The sequence below is a fragment of the Portunus trituberculatus genome, chromosome 31 (assembly GCF_017591435.1).
Source record: "Portunus trituberculatus isolate SZX2019 chromosome 31, ASM1759143v1, whole genome shotgun sequence".
Lineage (NCBI taxonomy): Eukaryota > Metazoa > Arthropoda > Malacostraca > Decapoda > Portunidae > Portunus > Portunus trituberculatus.
The window spans coordinates 19,868,791-19,886,149 of record NC_059285.1 but is presented as its reverse complement, the minus strand read 5'-3'; the positions used below and the strand labels follow the sequence as shown (position 1 = coordinate 19,886,149).

Genomic DNA, 17,359 nt, shown 5'->3' with positions numbered 1-17,359 from the left:
GTGAAGTCAGAGTGGAGGAAGGTAACCAGTGGAGTTCCCCAAGGTTCGGTGCTTGGTCCTATCATGTTCTTGATCTATATAAATGACATGCCAGAGGGAGTGAGAAGTTATATGAATATGTTTGCAGATGATGCAAAGATTATGAGGAGAGTGAGGAATATGCATGACTAATATACTGCAGAAGGACTTGGACAAAATATATGAATGGAGCAGGACGTGGCAAATGGAATTCAATACCAACAAAAGCTGTGTAATGAGAATGGGTAGAAGTAAATATAGACCATATAAAGACTACCAGCTGGGGGGGGAAGACTGTAATTGAAGTCAGTGAAGAAAAAGACTTGGGAGTGACTGTACAGAGTAATCTGTCTCCAGAAAAGCACATTAGTAGAATATCTGGAAAAACATACAGCATGCTCCAAAGTATAGGATGGGCATTTAATTACCTGGATGGGAACATGATAAAGAAAATATTGACCACCCTGATTAGGCCACAGTTGGAATATGCATCAGTAATTTGGTCACCATACATGAAGAAACATGTCAAGAAACTGGAAAGAGTGCAGAGGTTAGTAACAAGAATGATACCAGACTTTAAGGAGGTACCGTATGAGGAGAGGTTAGATAGGCTGGAATTAAGCATGTTGGAAGAAAGAAGAGTCAGAGGGGATATGATAACAATGTTCAAAATAGTACATGGAGTGGACATATTGGATAGGGAGAACCTGATCACGATGGCATCCAGTAATTACCTAAGAGGACACCCAAAGAAAATACTGAAGGATTCCTGCACGAGCGACATCAAGAAGTATAGCTTCCCGTATCGGAGCATTGATGCATGGAAGAAACTGAGTGTGGATGTGGTGTGTGCGGCGAGTGTCAGTCAAATGAAGGAAAAATTGGACAAGTGTGGACTAAGGAACAGGACATAGAGAGCTACGGCTCAGGTCCTGTAATCACAAATAGGTAAATACAAATAGGTAAATACACACACATATACATGCACACGCATGAAGATCATGTGTGAAAAATCTACTAAGTTTCCATACAGATGAAATACAGGCAACCCTCGCTTAATGAAGGTTCACACAACGAGATTTCGCTACAACGAAGGTTTCCTTTTACTACCATCTGCTCATTTAACGAACACCAAACTCACTTTAACAAAATTTTATCCAGGTAATATTTTTCAAGTTTGAAACCCCATGTATCAGATGAGCCGATAGGCTTTTGAATACACCAGCGCCTCTCGTGGACAAAACGCGCACCACTCACTCCCCCTGTTCAAAACAATAACAGCATCAGCAGCAGCTCATCTTCCCTCGCTGTACATGCCACCAAAACGCCCTGCAATGTTGCCTAGCATTGCTAAGAAGACCAGGAAGTCTCGTACTCTCGAAGTGAAGCTGTATATTATTCACAGACACGAGAGAGGCAAGAAAAATAATAGCATTGCTTCCCACCATGACTTGACTCCATCTACTGTCTACCATTTTCAAGTCAGCAGACTCTATTAAGAAGGCTGGTGAGATCATATCTTCCTTGCAAGCTAAAAGAACCATCTGAACTCGTAACTCAGCAATGGATAAAATAGAAAGCCTTGTGGAAATGTGGTACATAAGTTTTGTATGTGGTACAATGATGTGCCCTTTGTTTTTTATTTATTTATTTTTATTTATTTATTTTTTTTACGGCAAGGCCTATAGCGCCTGTAGGCACACTTGAAGAGTGTATGGGAAGCGCTGTTCAGCTTCCGCCCATTAGTGGCGCAGGCAATTTTATTTATAGTGGTATATTAGGGCCCATATCACTGAAGCTCATCTTGAGTGTAACCACCTAGAACCTGGGTATCATGGTGACATATAGGTAACTTTAAACCACTCGACAAATGGCAAAGTGTTTTAAGGCTGTACGTGGTGGGATTCGAACCTAGGCGTGGGCGTCTGATCCCGCTCACCACCTTATCCACTCGAGCTAGCGTATTTCACTCCACTTTCCTCCTTCATAAATTTAAGATCATCAACATTATAAAGTTACTTACATACATACATTAGTGTACATTATAATGACTTAGTCTTAAATTAAACTGCTTAAATGTTTAACTTCATAATTTTTACTTTCATTAAACCTTTTACTGTACTATGATGCACTCTCGCTTTGTTTACTCTCAATGGAAGCTCAAGTCAGGGGTTAAACTTGTTGTAATTGGTTCTCTTAATGAAAATTCGCTTAACGAAGGGTTGTTTGGGAACGTAACCCCTTCGTTGCCTGTACAAGGAAGAGAGCTGGGTGGATGCAGTATACTTGAACATCAAAAAACTGTTTGATAAAGTTCCACATCAGAGACGCTTGTAGAAGATGGAACATATGAGCCTTAAGAGGGACATTACTAAATTGGATGAGGGATTACACTCGACCCTCGAAACAACGGACCTCCTATCAACGGATTTTGGAAACTACGGACAAATTCTGGAGTCCGGTTTAATCTACGGACGAATATTAAAATGCGCGGCATTGTCCGTTGAAATTATTGTCCGGTAGGTGGCGAATTAAGGTGAGAGAACTTCGTTTTCTGTATTGTTTATTAATATTTATTAAACTGACCATGCTCATGTCATTTATTTCAGGTTATTTGTTGTACTTAATGCTTTGTAATACTGCTTGAATGATTTCTTAATGATTACACAGTATTTTACATACATTTTATACAGTTTTTTACGTACTTTTGCAATCTATGGACAGGCTCGTGCACGCATTTGTCCGTTGTTTCGAGGGTCGAGTGTACTTATAGAACAGAGAAATGAGAACTGTGATCAGGGACATGTGTTCCAAGTGGAATAAGGTAACAAGTGGTGTACCGCAGAGGTCATTGTTCAGATTTATATTAATGATATGCAGATAGGTGTGAGTAGTTTTATGAATGTTTGCTGATGGTACAAAATTCTTAAGAATAATAAAAGGACATGATTGTATGGAGTTACAAAGAGATATTTACCAGATTTATGAGTGTGGTCAGAGGTGGAAATTGAAATTTAATGCAAAGAAATGCCATGTGATTAAAATGGACAAGAGTAAGAGAAGACCTGCATGGCACCATGAAATGGGAGAAGAATTCATAATGAAGAGTAAGGAAGAAAGAAATCTTGGAGTAATTATTTAAGATATCCTGACCCCAGAAAGACACATAAGTGGGATGATACTTGGCTCGACATAAAAATTGTTAACTAATATTAGGTTGGTATTTCATTACATAGTCAAAAATATGACGAAGATCATAACTACCATAATTAGACCCAGGTTGGAATACACAGCACTGGTGTGGTCTTGGCATATAAAAAATATACTATCAGAAGTTGGAAGGAATTCAGAGGATAGCTACAAAGATGGTATATAAACTGAATGACCTAACCTATGAGGAAAGAATGAAGGAAAAGGATTGTCAACTTTGCAAGGTAGAAGAGAAAGAAGATATCTAATAATGATGTGCAAAATACTGAACTACTTTGAGAAGATAGACAAGACCTAATGTTGATGAAAGGAAATGGAACAAGATGGACAAGATGACATTCAAAGAAGATCAGGAAGAGTTAGTGTTTAATCAAGGGAAATTAAGAAGCATAGGATATAGGATATAGGTATGTTTAAAAGAAAAGTTAGATACATATAGAAATAGAGACAGGACAATATGAGCCATGCTTGGACCCTGTAATGTACAGCTAAATAAACACACACACACAGATGACACATGCACAAATGTGGACACACAGACACACACACCGCGTAGTGTGGTTAGAACGCTCGACTCACAATCGAGAGGGCCGAGTTCGAGTTCCAGTGTGGCGAGGCAACTGGGCAAGCCTCTTAATGTGTGGCCCCTGTTCACCTAGCACTAAATAGGTACGGGATGTAACTCAAGGGGTTGTGGCCTTACTTTCCCGGTGTGTGGAGTGTGTTGTGGTCTCAGTCCTACCCGAAGATCGGTCTATGAGCTCTGAGCTCGCTCCGTAATGGAGAAGACTGGCTGGGTGACCAGCAGGCGACCGTGGTGAAAAAAACACACACACACACACACACACACACACACACACACACACACACACACACACCAGTGTCACTTACAAGTGTGGTAGCTAAGATGTGTGAGAGGGTGGTGAAGAATAGATGGACAGACTTCTTGGAGAAAAATGACATACTTTGTGAGTGTCAATTTGGTTTTAGAAAAGGGCGTTCATGCACGACAAACCTGATATGTTACTATTCGAGGGTGATAGATGTAATACAGGAAAGAGATGGTTGGGCTGATGGAATATATCTGGATTTAAAAAAGGCCTTTGATAAGGTACCACACCGGAGACTGATCTGGAAACTTGAAATGGTAGGAGGAGTGCATGGCAGTTTACTAAAATGGATGGAAGACTTTTTGGTAGGAAGAGAAATGAGAACAATAATTAAGGACAGACCATCAGAATGGGGCTTGGTGGAGAGTGGAGTTCCACAGGGATCAGTGTTGGCACCAGTAATGTTCGCGGTCTACATAAATGACATGGTGGATGGGGTGTCCAGTTATGTGAGCCTATTTGCAGGCGATGCAAAATTGTTAAGAAAAGTGAGATGTGACAAAGATTGCGAACTACTCCAGGAAGACTTGGACAGAATATGGAAATGGAGCTGTACATGGCAAATGGAGTTCAACACGACAAAATGCAAGAAAATAGAGTTTGGCAAGAGTGAAAGAAGAATCAGGAGTATGTACAAGATAGGAAATGAAGACATAAAACCAGTCATGAAGAAAAAGACCTTGGGGTGACAATTACCAATGACCTATCGCCAGAGAGACATATAAACAAAATAATTGGAGAAGTATTGAACTTATTGAGGAACATAAGAGTGGCGTTCGTATATTTAGATGAAGAAATGATGAAGAAAATAATTACTGCAATGATAAGACCGAGGCTTGAATATGCAACAATACAGTGGGCTCGAACTTAAAGAAACACATAAGGAAACTAGAGAAAGTACAGAGGGCTGCAACAAAATGGTGCCTGACTTAAGAGATTTGACTTATGAAGACAGACTGAAAAGAATGCAACTTCCGACCCTGGAAAACAGAAGAAAGGGAGACCTGATAGCAATATACAGAGTGATGATTGGCATGGAAAAAATGGATAGGGAAGATCTGTGTATGTGGAATGAAAGAATGTCGAGAGGGCATGGGAAAAAACTAAAATGGCCACTTATAGGAGAGATGTGAAAAATATAGCTTCCCTCATAGAAGGGTGGAAGCATGGAATAGTTTAGGCGTGGAAGTGGTCAGCATAAGGAATATTCATGATTTTAAGAAAAAGCTGGACATTAATAGATATGGAGACGGGACAACACGAGCATAGCTCTTTTCCCGTATGTTACAATTAGGTAAATACAATTAGGTAAATACACACACACACACACACACACACACACACACACACACACACACACACACACACACACACACACCTAGTTTTTACAAGGGGTATACAAATGAATGATGATATAAGATATAAGTGCCCATTGGGAAAGAGTGACCATGCAATATTAGAAATAGATAGAAAAAGGAAAGGAAGATAGAGACGATTCATACAAAGGAGACCGATTAAATTACAGAAAGGCTGATATTGAGAATCTCAAGAACTATTTTAAAAACGTAGACTGGGAGGAGATGGAAAACTCAGAGACAATGCAAGACAAATATAACTTATTTTTAGAAATATACAAAACAGGAGTCAGGGAATATGTCCCAAAATATAGACCAAAAGAAGAAGGAAAGAAAGATTGGTTTAATGCAAGGTGTGCTAGGGCAAAGGAGAAAAGAGATGGAGCATGGAAAAGGTGGAGGAGAAATAGGAATCCAACAAACAAGGAAAACTTCAAGGCAGCGAAATGAATATGTTAAGGTGAGGAAGGAAGAGGAAAAGAACTTGAAAAGATATTGTCGAAAAATGTAAGGAGCAACCAAAATTGTTCTATAGATTCATAAATGGAAAAATTAGGCAAAAGAAACAATAGAAAGGTTAAAAGGAGAGAACGGGATGGTGGAAGACCCAAAAGTATGGCAGAACTATTAAATAAAAATTCCAGGTCTTTACTAAAGAATCCAAATTTGAGAGGCCACAGGGTAATAGAGACAATCTATATGAAAGAGATTAAAGTAACCAAGCTTGAAATAAAAGAGTTAATGAAGGAACTAGATGAAGAGAAGGCAATGGGACCGGATGAAGTCTCAGGCAGAATACTGAAAGAATGTAGGGAAGAACTAGCAAGTCCTATATACAACATCATAAAATGCTCAATAGAAAATGGAACAGTACCAGTTGAATGGAAAAAAAGCTGAGGTGGTTCCCATATATAAGAGTGGAAGGAAAGAAGAACCTTTAAATTACAGACCGGTATCACTAACTAGTGTAATATGCAAGATGTGTGAAAGAATAATAAAGAAACAATGGATCGAGTTCCTTGAAGACAACAAATTAATATCAAATAGCCAATTTGGTTTTAGAAAAGGACGGTCTTGTGTAACTAATTTATTGAGTTTCTATTCTAGAATAGTTGATAGAGTACAAGAGAGAGGGATGGGTTGACTGCATCTACTTGGATTTAAAAAAGGCGTTTGACAAAGTGCCACATGCAAGATTACTGTGGAAGTTAGAGGAGAAGGGTGGCTTAAAAGGAAGCACATTGAGATGGATAGAAAATTATTTGAGGGGGAGAGAAATAAGGACGGTAGTTAAAGATATGAAGTCCAAGTGGAGAGCAGTAGAAAGCGGAGTGCCACAGGGGTCAGTATTGGCACCAATACTTTTCCTCATTTATATTAACGACATGCCAGAAGGAGTGAACAGCTACATAAATTTGTTTGCGGATGATACGAAACTGTGCAGAGTTATAAAGCAAAAGGAGGATTGTGAAATACTGCAAGAAGACCTAAATAAGATCTGGGAATGGAGTAAGAAGTGGGAAATGGAATTCAATGTGAACAAAAGCCATGTCATGGAAATGGGAAAGAGTGAAAGACGACCTGTGGGAATCTATAAGATGGGAGATGGTGTAGAACTGGAGAAAGTCAAAAGGAAAAGGACTTAGGAGTGACGATGGAAGAAAACAATCAACCAGTAAGCCATATTGATAGAATTTTAGAGAAACATATAATTTGCTGAGGAATATTGGAGTAGCATTTCACTACATGGACAAAGAAATGATGAAGAAATTGATAAATACTATAATAAGACCTAGATTGGAATATGCAGGAGTAGTGTGGACCCCTCATAAAAGAAACACATAAGAAAATTGGAGGCTACAAAAATGGCTACAAGAATGGTCCCAGAACTTGAAGGGATGACATATGAGGAGAGACTAAAGGCTATGGATCTACCAACCTTGGAACAAAGAAGGAGAGAGGAGACCTGATACAAGTCTATAAATTGATCAACGGAATGGACCAAGTGGATAATGAGAAACTGATCTTGAGAGAAGAATATGACATCCGAAGCACAAGATCGCATAGTAAAAAGCTGAGAAAGGAAGATGTCTGAGAGATATTAAAAATATAGTTTCCAGAGAGATGTATTGAGACGTGGAACAGTTTAGATGAAGAAGTAGTGTCTGCAACGAGTGTGCACACTTTTAAAGTAAGATTGGATAAGTGTAGATATGGAGACGGGGCCACACGAGCATAAAGCCCAGGCCCTGTAAAACTACAACTAGGTAAATACAACTAGGTAAATACACACACACACACACACACACACACACACACACACACTGGCACAAGCCAGAGGACTGGGGTTCGATTCCCGGCCGGGTGGAGATATTTGGGTGTGTCTCCTTTCACGTAGCCCTGTTCACCTAGCAGTGAGTAGGTACGGGATGTTAATCGAGGAGTTGTGACCTTGTTGTCCCGGTGTGTAGTGTGTGCCTGGTCTCAGGCCTATCCGAAGATCGGAAATAATGAGCTCGGAGCTCGCTCCGTAGGGTAACGTCTGGCTGTCTCGTCAGAGACTGCAGCAGATCAAACATACAGTGAAACACACACACACACACACACACACAAAGCCTCCTTTCTCAACTCATGTTAAATGAGTTGAGAAAGGAGGCTTTGAAAAAAAATGAAGAGAGGACAGAAGAGGAGAAGAAAGAGTTTTTCTGGAGAATCTTGGATATGAGACTGAGGAAGTGGTTCATAACCCAGAAAAGTACAGCAAGAAAGGACTAAAGAAACTTACATATGAGCGAAATGTAATGTATTCCAACATAAATGGAGTGATATCGGGGATTTTAGAACTCAACGATTACTTGAGGACAAGAACCCAGATATTGTGGGTCTTACTGAAACAAAACTGAGAGAGGAGAAGACCTGATGATGGTTGGAGAAGGAAATATAATGTTTGGAAAAGAAATAGAGTAGGTAAGATGGGAGGAGGAGTGATGTTGCTGGTTAAAAAAGATATAAAGGTGGATCAAGTGAAAAAAGGTATGGGAAAGGCAGAAGTGCTAAAGATCAGAGCAGAAACTAATGAAGGAAAAAGAGGCACTACATAGTGGTGTACGTACCACCTAAGACAAATGCATGGTCAGTACAGGAATATGAAGAAATGATAAGTGATACAGGAACATGTCTGGAAGAAATGTTGGGTGGCTGTGAACGAACTATAATGATGGGAGATTTTAATTGTAAAGAGGTGTGTTGGGAGGACTGGTCAATGGAAGGATCAGAGACAACATGGGAAATACACTATTGACACTGGCAATGGAAAATGTGTTAACTCAGTGGGTCAAAGAAGATACTAGGTTTGGAGGAGAGGAGCATCGTCAAGACTGGACTTGGTCTTTAGTACAGAGCCAATGGTCATTGAGGAGATGAGGGTGGAGTGCCCTTTAGCAAGAGTGATCATGCAGTTTTGGAGTTCAAGGTGATAGATGAAGAGAAATCTAGAAGAAATGAAGAATATAAAGTGGGAAGATGGAATTATGCCAAGACAGATTTTGGAAACCTAAAGAAATTCTTTCAAGAGACAAATTGGATGAAATTCAAGAGTGCTAAGGAGCAAATGAAAAGTGGAAGGAATTTATAAAAATATACAAAGAAGGTGAGAAAAAATTTGTACCAATAAGACAACATAGAAGTTGGAAAGCAGGACTGGTTTAACGATAGATGTGAAAAGGCTAGAACAAGAAAAGAGGATGCATGGAAGAGGTGGAGAAGGAAAAAGACGGATTAAGCAGTGGGAAAGTTACAAAAGAGCAAGAAATGAATATGTGTTGATTAGAAGAGAAGAAAGAAAGAAACAAGAAAAGGATATAATTGATAAATGTAAAGACCAACCAAGGCTTTTTACAGACATGTGAACAACAACATCAAAAATAGAAAGTATTGAAAGTTTAGAAGTAAATGGAGTATGCAGTGAAGATCCCAGGAAATGGCAGAGGCTATGAATGGATGCTTTCGGAAGGTATTCACAAAGGAGACTGCTTTTGACAAACCACTGGTAATGGAACAGAAAGGGATTATGAAGGAGTTTCAAGTAACTGTGGAGGAGATCAAGAACATGATGGGGAGTTTAGAAGTGAGAAAAGCTGTGGGACCTGATGGGGTATCAGGATGGATTTTAAGAGAATGCAGGGAGCAACTGGCAGAAAAAGTTTGTGAAGTAATTGATGCCTCATTAAGGGAAGGTGTAGTGCCCCAAGACTGGAAAAGAGCTAACATTGTCCCAATCTATAAATCAGGTAACAAGAGACCCATTGAACTATAGACCAGTGTCACTTACAAGTGTGGTAGCTAAGATGTGTGAGAGGGTGGTGAAGAATAGATGGACAGACTTCTTGGAGAAAAATGACATACTTTGTGAGTGTCAATTTGGTTTTAGAAAAGGGCGTTCATGCACGACAAACCTGATATGTTACTATTCGAGGGTGATAGATGTAATACAGGAAAGAGATGGTTGGGCTGATGGAATATATCTGGATTTAAAAAGGCCTTTGATAAGGTACCACACCAGAGACTGATCTGGAAACTTGAAATGGTAGGAGGAGTGCATGGCAGTTTACTAAAATGGATGGAAGACTTTTGGTAGGAAGAGAAATGAGAACAATAATTAAGGACAGACCATCAGAATGGGGATTGGTGGAGAGTGGAGTTCCACAGGGATCAGTGTTGGCACCAGTAATGTTCGCGGTCTACATAAATGACATGGTGGATGGGGTGTCCAGTTATGTGAGCCTATTTGCAGGCGATGCAAAATTGTTAAGAAAAGTGAGATGTGACAAAGATTGCGAACTACTCCAGGAAGACTTGGACAGAATATGGAAATGGAGCTGTACATGGCAAATGGAGTTCAACACGACAAAATGCAAGAAAATAGAGTTTGGCAAGAGTGAAAGAAGAATCAGGAGTATGTACAAGATAGGAAATGAAGACATAAAACCAGTCATGAAGAAAAAGACCTTGGGGTGACAATTACCAATGACCTATCGCCAGAGAGACATATAAACAAAATAATTGGAGAAGTATTGAACTTATTGAGGAACATAAGAGTGGCGTTCGTATATCTAGATGAAGAAATGATGAAGAAAATAATTACTGCAATGATAAGACCGAGGCTTGAATATGCAACAATACAGTGGGCTCGAACTTAAAGAAACACATAAGGAAACTAGAGAAAGTACAGAGGGCTGCAACAAAATGGTGCCTGACTTAAGAGATTTGACTTATGAAGACAGACTGAAAAGAATGCAACTTCCAACCCTGGAAAACAGAAGAAAGGGAGACCTGATAGCAATATACAGAGTGATGATTGGCATGGAAAAAATGGATAGGGAAGATCTGTGTATGTGGAATGGAAGAATGTCGAGAGGGCATGGGAAAAAACTAAAATGGCCACTTATAGGAGAGATGTGAAAAATATAGCTTCCCTCATAGAAGGGTGGAAGCATGGAATAGTTTAGGCGTGGAAGTGGTCAGCGCAAGGAATATTCATGATTTTAAGAAAAAGCTGGACATTAATAGATATGGAGACGGGACAACACGAGCATAGCTCTTTTCCCGTATGTTACAATTAGGTAAATACAATTAGGTAAATACACACACACACACACACACACACACACACACACACACACACACACACACACACACACACACACACACACACACACCTCATACTCTTAAGAATCATGTCATGGACAACCTTAGTGCACTGTGAATGATAATGTTGATGATGTCAATGAATAACAAGTTGATCTTTCTGCAGGAGCTCCGGGACCTGTGTTGCTTCCTTGATGATGATCGCCAGAAGGGCCGGAAGCTGGCCCGGGAGTGGCAGCGGTTTGGGCGCTACACAGCTTCTGTCATGCGGCAGGAGGTCACTGCTTACCAGAATAAGCTGCGTGGCCTGGAGGCAAAGCAGCATGACTTGATCAAGGACAACTTAGAGCTGAAGGTGAGAGAGAGAACGAGAGTGAGAGAGAGAACGAGAGCGAGAGAGAACGAGAGCGAGAGAGAGCGAGAGCGAGAGAGAAGAGAGAGAGGGAGAGCGAGAGAGAGAGAGAGAGAGAGAGAGAAGAGAGAGAGAGAGAGTTTTACTTTCAACACTTAGTTATATTCCTGTGTAGAGTGATAGTGAGGCTTAGGTTCAGTAAATTTTGTATGAACATTATGTCTTTATGTAGTATTTATTCATGACTGCATACCATGAAGGGTGAATGCTTTTAGTTGAAAGTTAGTTATTTGTGATTTGTCAACTTTTCTGAAACAGAAATTATATAGTGGATGTCTTTATTAGTATATTTAGATTATGGTGCATGAAGAACATAGAGCTTATTACTGTATTTTTAAATTTTGAAATACACACTTTTTTCCTAAAAATTACTCTGAAAAATACTTGTGCTTGTTATAAGACGAATATTGTATTTAAAGCAATGCCCAGGCTCAAGTGAGCTTGACTGGTCTCCTAGTTGGCTTGACTGATAGGGTCTTCAATTTGTATGTTGAGTCATTACTCTATGATATTAGCTTAAGTAGCTATTTGATTCAGCCTTTTATATGATGTAACCTCAAAACTTAAACGTGAGCTCTTCTATTATGCTACTGGGAGCAGCAGGAGTCTTTCCACTCTTGATCTTGATGGTAAAGGTGGTCTGTTGCATTGTTTATATTTTTACATTCATTTTCTTAAATTTTTATCTCATTTTTATGGAAATAAAACCTCCCTTGGACAATGAAAGACGTATATATAGTATATTTACTAATCACCAACTTATATGTCATCACTATACTAACAAAATTGGATGAGTGGTTAATGTAAACAATACCTGTGTGCCACCAGTGAATGGGGAATACACTGATTCAATGTGTGCATTTACCTACAGTAGTTTTATTTACACAGTTGTAAATTTATGGTAAGCACTCCAGCAAATTTGTGATAAGCACTGACCCAATAGATGGTTTTATGAAAAAGTTAAATGAATTCATGGATAACAATTATAGACAATCAGATGTAGGTTTACAGGAGCTGTCTTGTGTATGTCAACCAACCTCTTGCAGACCCCTTGTTTCTTATGTTTTTATGTTCAATGGTCAGGTATATGATGAATGTGTTCTTGTATGAGAATGATTTTTCTTTCCTTAAAATTTCTTTCCAAATTTTAGTGTGTGTTTTCCAAGATGCAGCATCTTGTAATTCATAAAATACAGTATGTGTGTGAGTTTGTGTTTGTATGTATGCTGGCATTGAGGTATTCAGCCCAGGCAGGCATAGAGCACCAGTTCCTGCTAATGTAATCATGGCATAAATTCCAGTGGGTATAATCATTCCAGTGTGTTCTGACATTCTTCATATTTGAGTGTTTGCCGTGGCCCTGTAGAATCTCATCCTGATCATCCCTCTGTATGTCATTATTTGTATATGATGTGCAGGAGCTGTGTCTGTACCTGGACGAGGAGCGGAACAACGCCACCTGCACTCACTGTGGCAATCCTCTCATTACTCGGGACGATGGTGACGGCTCCTCTTCCTCCACCAATGCTGATGAGCCGTCTGGGCCGCCCCAGCCCGCACCACAGCCCCCTCCTCCCCCAGACATCCCCCTGGCCCGCTCCTCCTCCAGGGAGCGCCTGCTGGAGGACACTCTCACCCGCCAGAGGTCACCCATGAATGGTGAGTGCCTGGATCCTGGTGGCTGTAGAGGAATGCCGGGCCAGGCCACAAAGATGCTAATTTAACTCATCAAGTTTCCAAATGTAGAATTAAGTTAACAAAGTGAAGGTAACAAGGTCTTAAAAGCTGTGAAGGTACAGTAAGGCTGAGGCCTAATGATTATGCATTATTTTTGCCAAGTTCAGTACCCTAGACCTGAGGCCTCATACCATTCTGTCTTGTAGGATATCACAGGCAGTAAAATCTTGAGCATCCTATCCTTGGTGTCAATAATTTTTCAAACATTGATATTTTTAGCCATTAGTCTTCTTATATTGATAGAAAAACAGGTTTTCCTTCACTCATCCATCAGGAAATAAAGATCTTGTATGATGATGTGTGTTCCTCCTGTTCCTCCTTGACAGAACAAGTGCTGAGCTACATCAAATCCTTGGAGGCACGGGTGTTGTTGCTGGAAGCTGAGAAGCAACAGCTCTCGGAAATAGTTAAGCCTAGTCGCTTCCACCCTGATGGTGCAGGAGGGGAGATTAGTGATGTCCCTCCCCCACCCCCTCCCCCACATCCTCGCCCACTGCAGCCCCCACCCTACTCCCTGTCACACCACTTGAGGGCAGTTGGGCTTGGCTTGACACACAGGACACCCCTTGGACCTGGTGAGTGGTGGTGGTCATTGTGGCAGTGACTGAGAGCAGCAGTGGTCAGCATCTTAAGCATTAGCAAGGGGCAGGACTCAGAATATATTGAGTGACAGACTGAGGTCTATAATGGAAGAAGAGCTAGATATTTTTTTGTCTTTTTAAAGAAGACTTGCCAGGGCATCTAAAATGTAGGAACAAAAGACCAGCAAGTACAATGTATTTTGGTAGCATTATAAGAGACACCAAAAATTGTGCAAATTAGAATTCATGCCACTTAAATTGAGACTTAATAAGTGAGTTTTACAAAAAGTCCAAGAAAGGTCCAAAAATAGAATACATGCAAGCACAGTATCTTGTGTTGAGTAGAACTCTTGTCCTTTCTAAAACAGAGACTTGGTAAGAACCATAAGATTTAGGAATAGAGGATTAGCAAGCACAACTCATCCAAAGAACAAAGATTGGCACAAAGGGGGCCTTTCTTTTCATGTTTTGTTGCCCTTTCCAGTGCTGCTCTTACATTATAAAGATAAAATAAAGTTTTTACAATAAAATTTTTCTAAATCACTACTGTTTCTTCCACAGGATCAGGGGACAGTGAGGAAGACCTGCTGCCAGAGGGGCCGCCTCCGCTTGTGTCACGCCCCACCTCAGTTGCAGCAGCCATGAGGGTGCTGGAGGTACAGGAGCAGCTGGAGGGTGTGATGGCCCCTTCCTCATCTGGTCCTCCTCCCAGCCAGGGTCCCCCACCCCCCACCCAGCAGCCAACACTCCCACCACACAATTCTGCCCTGGCTGATGGCGAGAAAGCACTGCTCAGACAGATGTGTAATGTATGTTGTATGTGTGTGCGTGTGTATTTAGCTAGTTGTATTGTACAGGGTTCGAGCAGGCCTTATAGTGTCTTGTCTCCATGTCTCCATTTATCCAATTTTCCTTTAAAGTTATGCACATTATGTCCTGTAACAACTTCATCACTCAATGCATTCCACTTTCCCACCGTTCTATGTGGAAAACTGTATTTTCCAATTTCCTTCACACACTGCCTCATCCTAATGTTCTTTGCATGTCCTCTTGTCCTTCCAGCTTCTTCTGTCACCTGCACCAGGTCCTTCTTGTCTATCTTTTCAATGCCATTTACTATTTTATACATTGTTATTAGTTCTCCTCGTTTTCTTTTATCTTGTAAGGTTGGCAGTCCCATTTCCTTCAGCCTTTTCTTCATATGTTAGGACCTTTAGTTCTGGCACCATCTTTGTAGCTATCTTCTGGATCCATTCTAATCTTATATCCTTTTTCAAGCTCAGTGACCACACCACTGTTGCATATTCCAACTTTGGATATATCATGCTTGTAATAATTTTCTTCATCATATCTTTGTCCAAGTACTGAAATGCCACTCTAATATTAGTGAACATTTTATGTGATGATTCAAATATCTTACTTAAGTGTTTTTTTGGGGCTCAGATTTTCATGTGTAACAACTCCTAGATCTTTTTTTTCTTTTTAGTCTTCATTATTTGCTCCTCTCCCATCAGATAGTTCCATACCGGTCTTCTCTTACTCTTTCCTTATTCCATTAAGTGACATTTCTTGGCATTGAATTCTATCTTCCATTTCTTACTTTACTCATAAATTTTGTTTATATCTTCCTGCAGCAGCAAACTGTCCTCTCAGGTCTTGATTACTTTTGGCAATTTTGCATCATCAGCAAACAAATTAATATAATTGGTTACCTCATTCAGTATGTCATTTACATATAACTGGAACATAATGGGGGAGGCAGTGACGTAGTGGATAAGGTGGTGAGTATGGGATCGGGCAGACGTCCACGCATAGGTTCGAATCCCACCACAAAATGCCTTGAAACTATGCCATGTGTTGAGTGGTTTAAAGTTATCTACATGTCACAGTGATACCCAGGTTCTAGGTGGTTACACCAAAGATGCACTTGGGTGGTGGGTGGTAATATGAGCCCTAATATGGGTACCACTATAAATAAATATGCCTGCACCACTAATGGATAGAAGCTGAGCAGTGCTTCCTATACATACTCTTCAAGTCTACCTAAAGGCGCTATAGGCCATAGCGTAAAAAAAATGAATAAAAAATAAAACTGACCCTTGCGGCACTCCACTTGTTACTTTACTCCAAGATGAGTTCTCATCTCTGTCCTTCAATTAATCCCTTATCCAATCTAATCTAATCTCAGTCCTCCAATGTTCTCTTAACTTCCAAAATAGTCTGCTCTGAGGGACTTTATCAAAAGCCTTTTATGTCCAGGTATACTGTGTCCACCCATCCATCTCTGCTCTCTAGTCCTATTATTCTTGAGTAGAAATTTCATAACTTCGACACATGTGACTGTCCTGTCCTGTTCTATATAACATGATCTTCCAGATGTTTAACTGATTTTTCCTTGATATTTCACATATCTTCCTCCAACATTTGTAAGTGACACCAGTCTGCTATTTAATGGCTCAGTTGACTTTCCTCCTTTGAATATTGGGATTATGCTGGCTGTCTTCCATTTCAGTGGTATTCTCCCTTCTTTTAATGAACTTGTAACCATTTCCCAAATTGGATCTAACAACTGATCTTTATATTCTTTTAGTGCCCAGCTTGATATACCATCTGGCCCCATTGCTTTTCTGACAGTCTTATTTGGTTCTGTAAATTTCTCTTCTTCAGTGAACACAGTTTTGAAACTAATTCAGTATTTCACTCATTTCCTTTGCTGTTTGGTATGTCATCCCTCATTTAATTATTTTTTCTTTTCCTTATTCTTCATCTTACTATTTATAAATTTGTAGAAAAGCTTTGGTTCATCGTCGCTTTTTTGCACCGCATCTTTCTCAAGGTTTCTTCCTTCCTCTCTCCTTACTCTAATATATTCATTTCTCGCATCCTTATACTAATGTCTGTTTCCATTTCTCTGCTTTTTGGAGTTTCTTCCAAGCTTTATCTTTTTCCCTTTTAGCTTCTATACATCTGGCATTGTACCAAGCATGTATACTTTTCTTTACTCTATAGATAGGTACGTATTTCTTCACTCCTTTGTTTAATTTCTGTAGGAATATTTCATATTTCCTCTGTATTGTCCTTCCATTCATATTGTTCTCCATTCAATTTCACCAAAAATTTTTTTAACTTCTCAAAATCTGCTCTTGCATAATTTAATCTCTTTTTTTTGTAGTCTTCTCTGTACCTTATCCTATCCTCTTCCTGCATTTCCAACACTGATGTTACATGGTCACTTCTTCCCATTGGACTAATGTATTGTATGCTGGGAGGGGCTCTGGCTTCTTTGTGAATACTAGGTCAAGCAACGATGGTTTTTCTCTGCACCATGTTGATTCTTCCACCCACTGATCCAGTGTATTCACCATAGTCAACTGTAACACCTCCTCGCTCCACGATCCAGCTTTGCCCATTACTTCCATCTATCTCTACTTTACTCTTTTACAGTTAAAGTCTCCTACTGTTAGTATTTTTTCCATATCATAGTATTTAAGCACTTAATCACTTCTTGCA

The 17,359-nt window shown here is 39.9% G+C and overlaps 1 protein-coding gene across 5 annotated transcripts in view; it reads left to right on the top strand.

Annotated features, from left to right (window-relative positions):
* LOC123511037 (coiled-coil domain-containing protein 85C-like) overlaps positions 1–17,359 on the top strand; it is a 43,824-nt gene that overhangs the window by 13,800 nt on the left and 12,665 nt on the right. For all 5 annotated transcript variants that reach the window (XM_045266651.1, XM_045266649.1, XM_045266650.1 and 2 more), the window contains exons 3-6: positions 11,286–11,474; positions 12,950–13,190; positions 13,595–13,843; positions 14,411–14,658. In XM_045266651.1, coding sequence (XP_045122586.1) covers positions 11,286–11,474; positions 12,950–13,190; positions 13,595–13,843; positions 14,411–14,658 — 927 coding nt within the window. The remainder of the gene's footprint in view (positions 1–11,285; positions 11,475–12,949; positions 13,191–13,594; positions 13,844–14,410; positions 14,659–17,359) is intronic.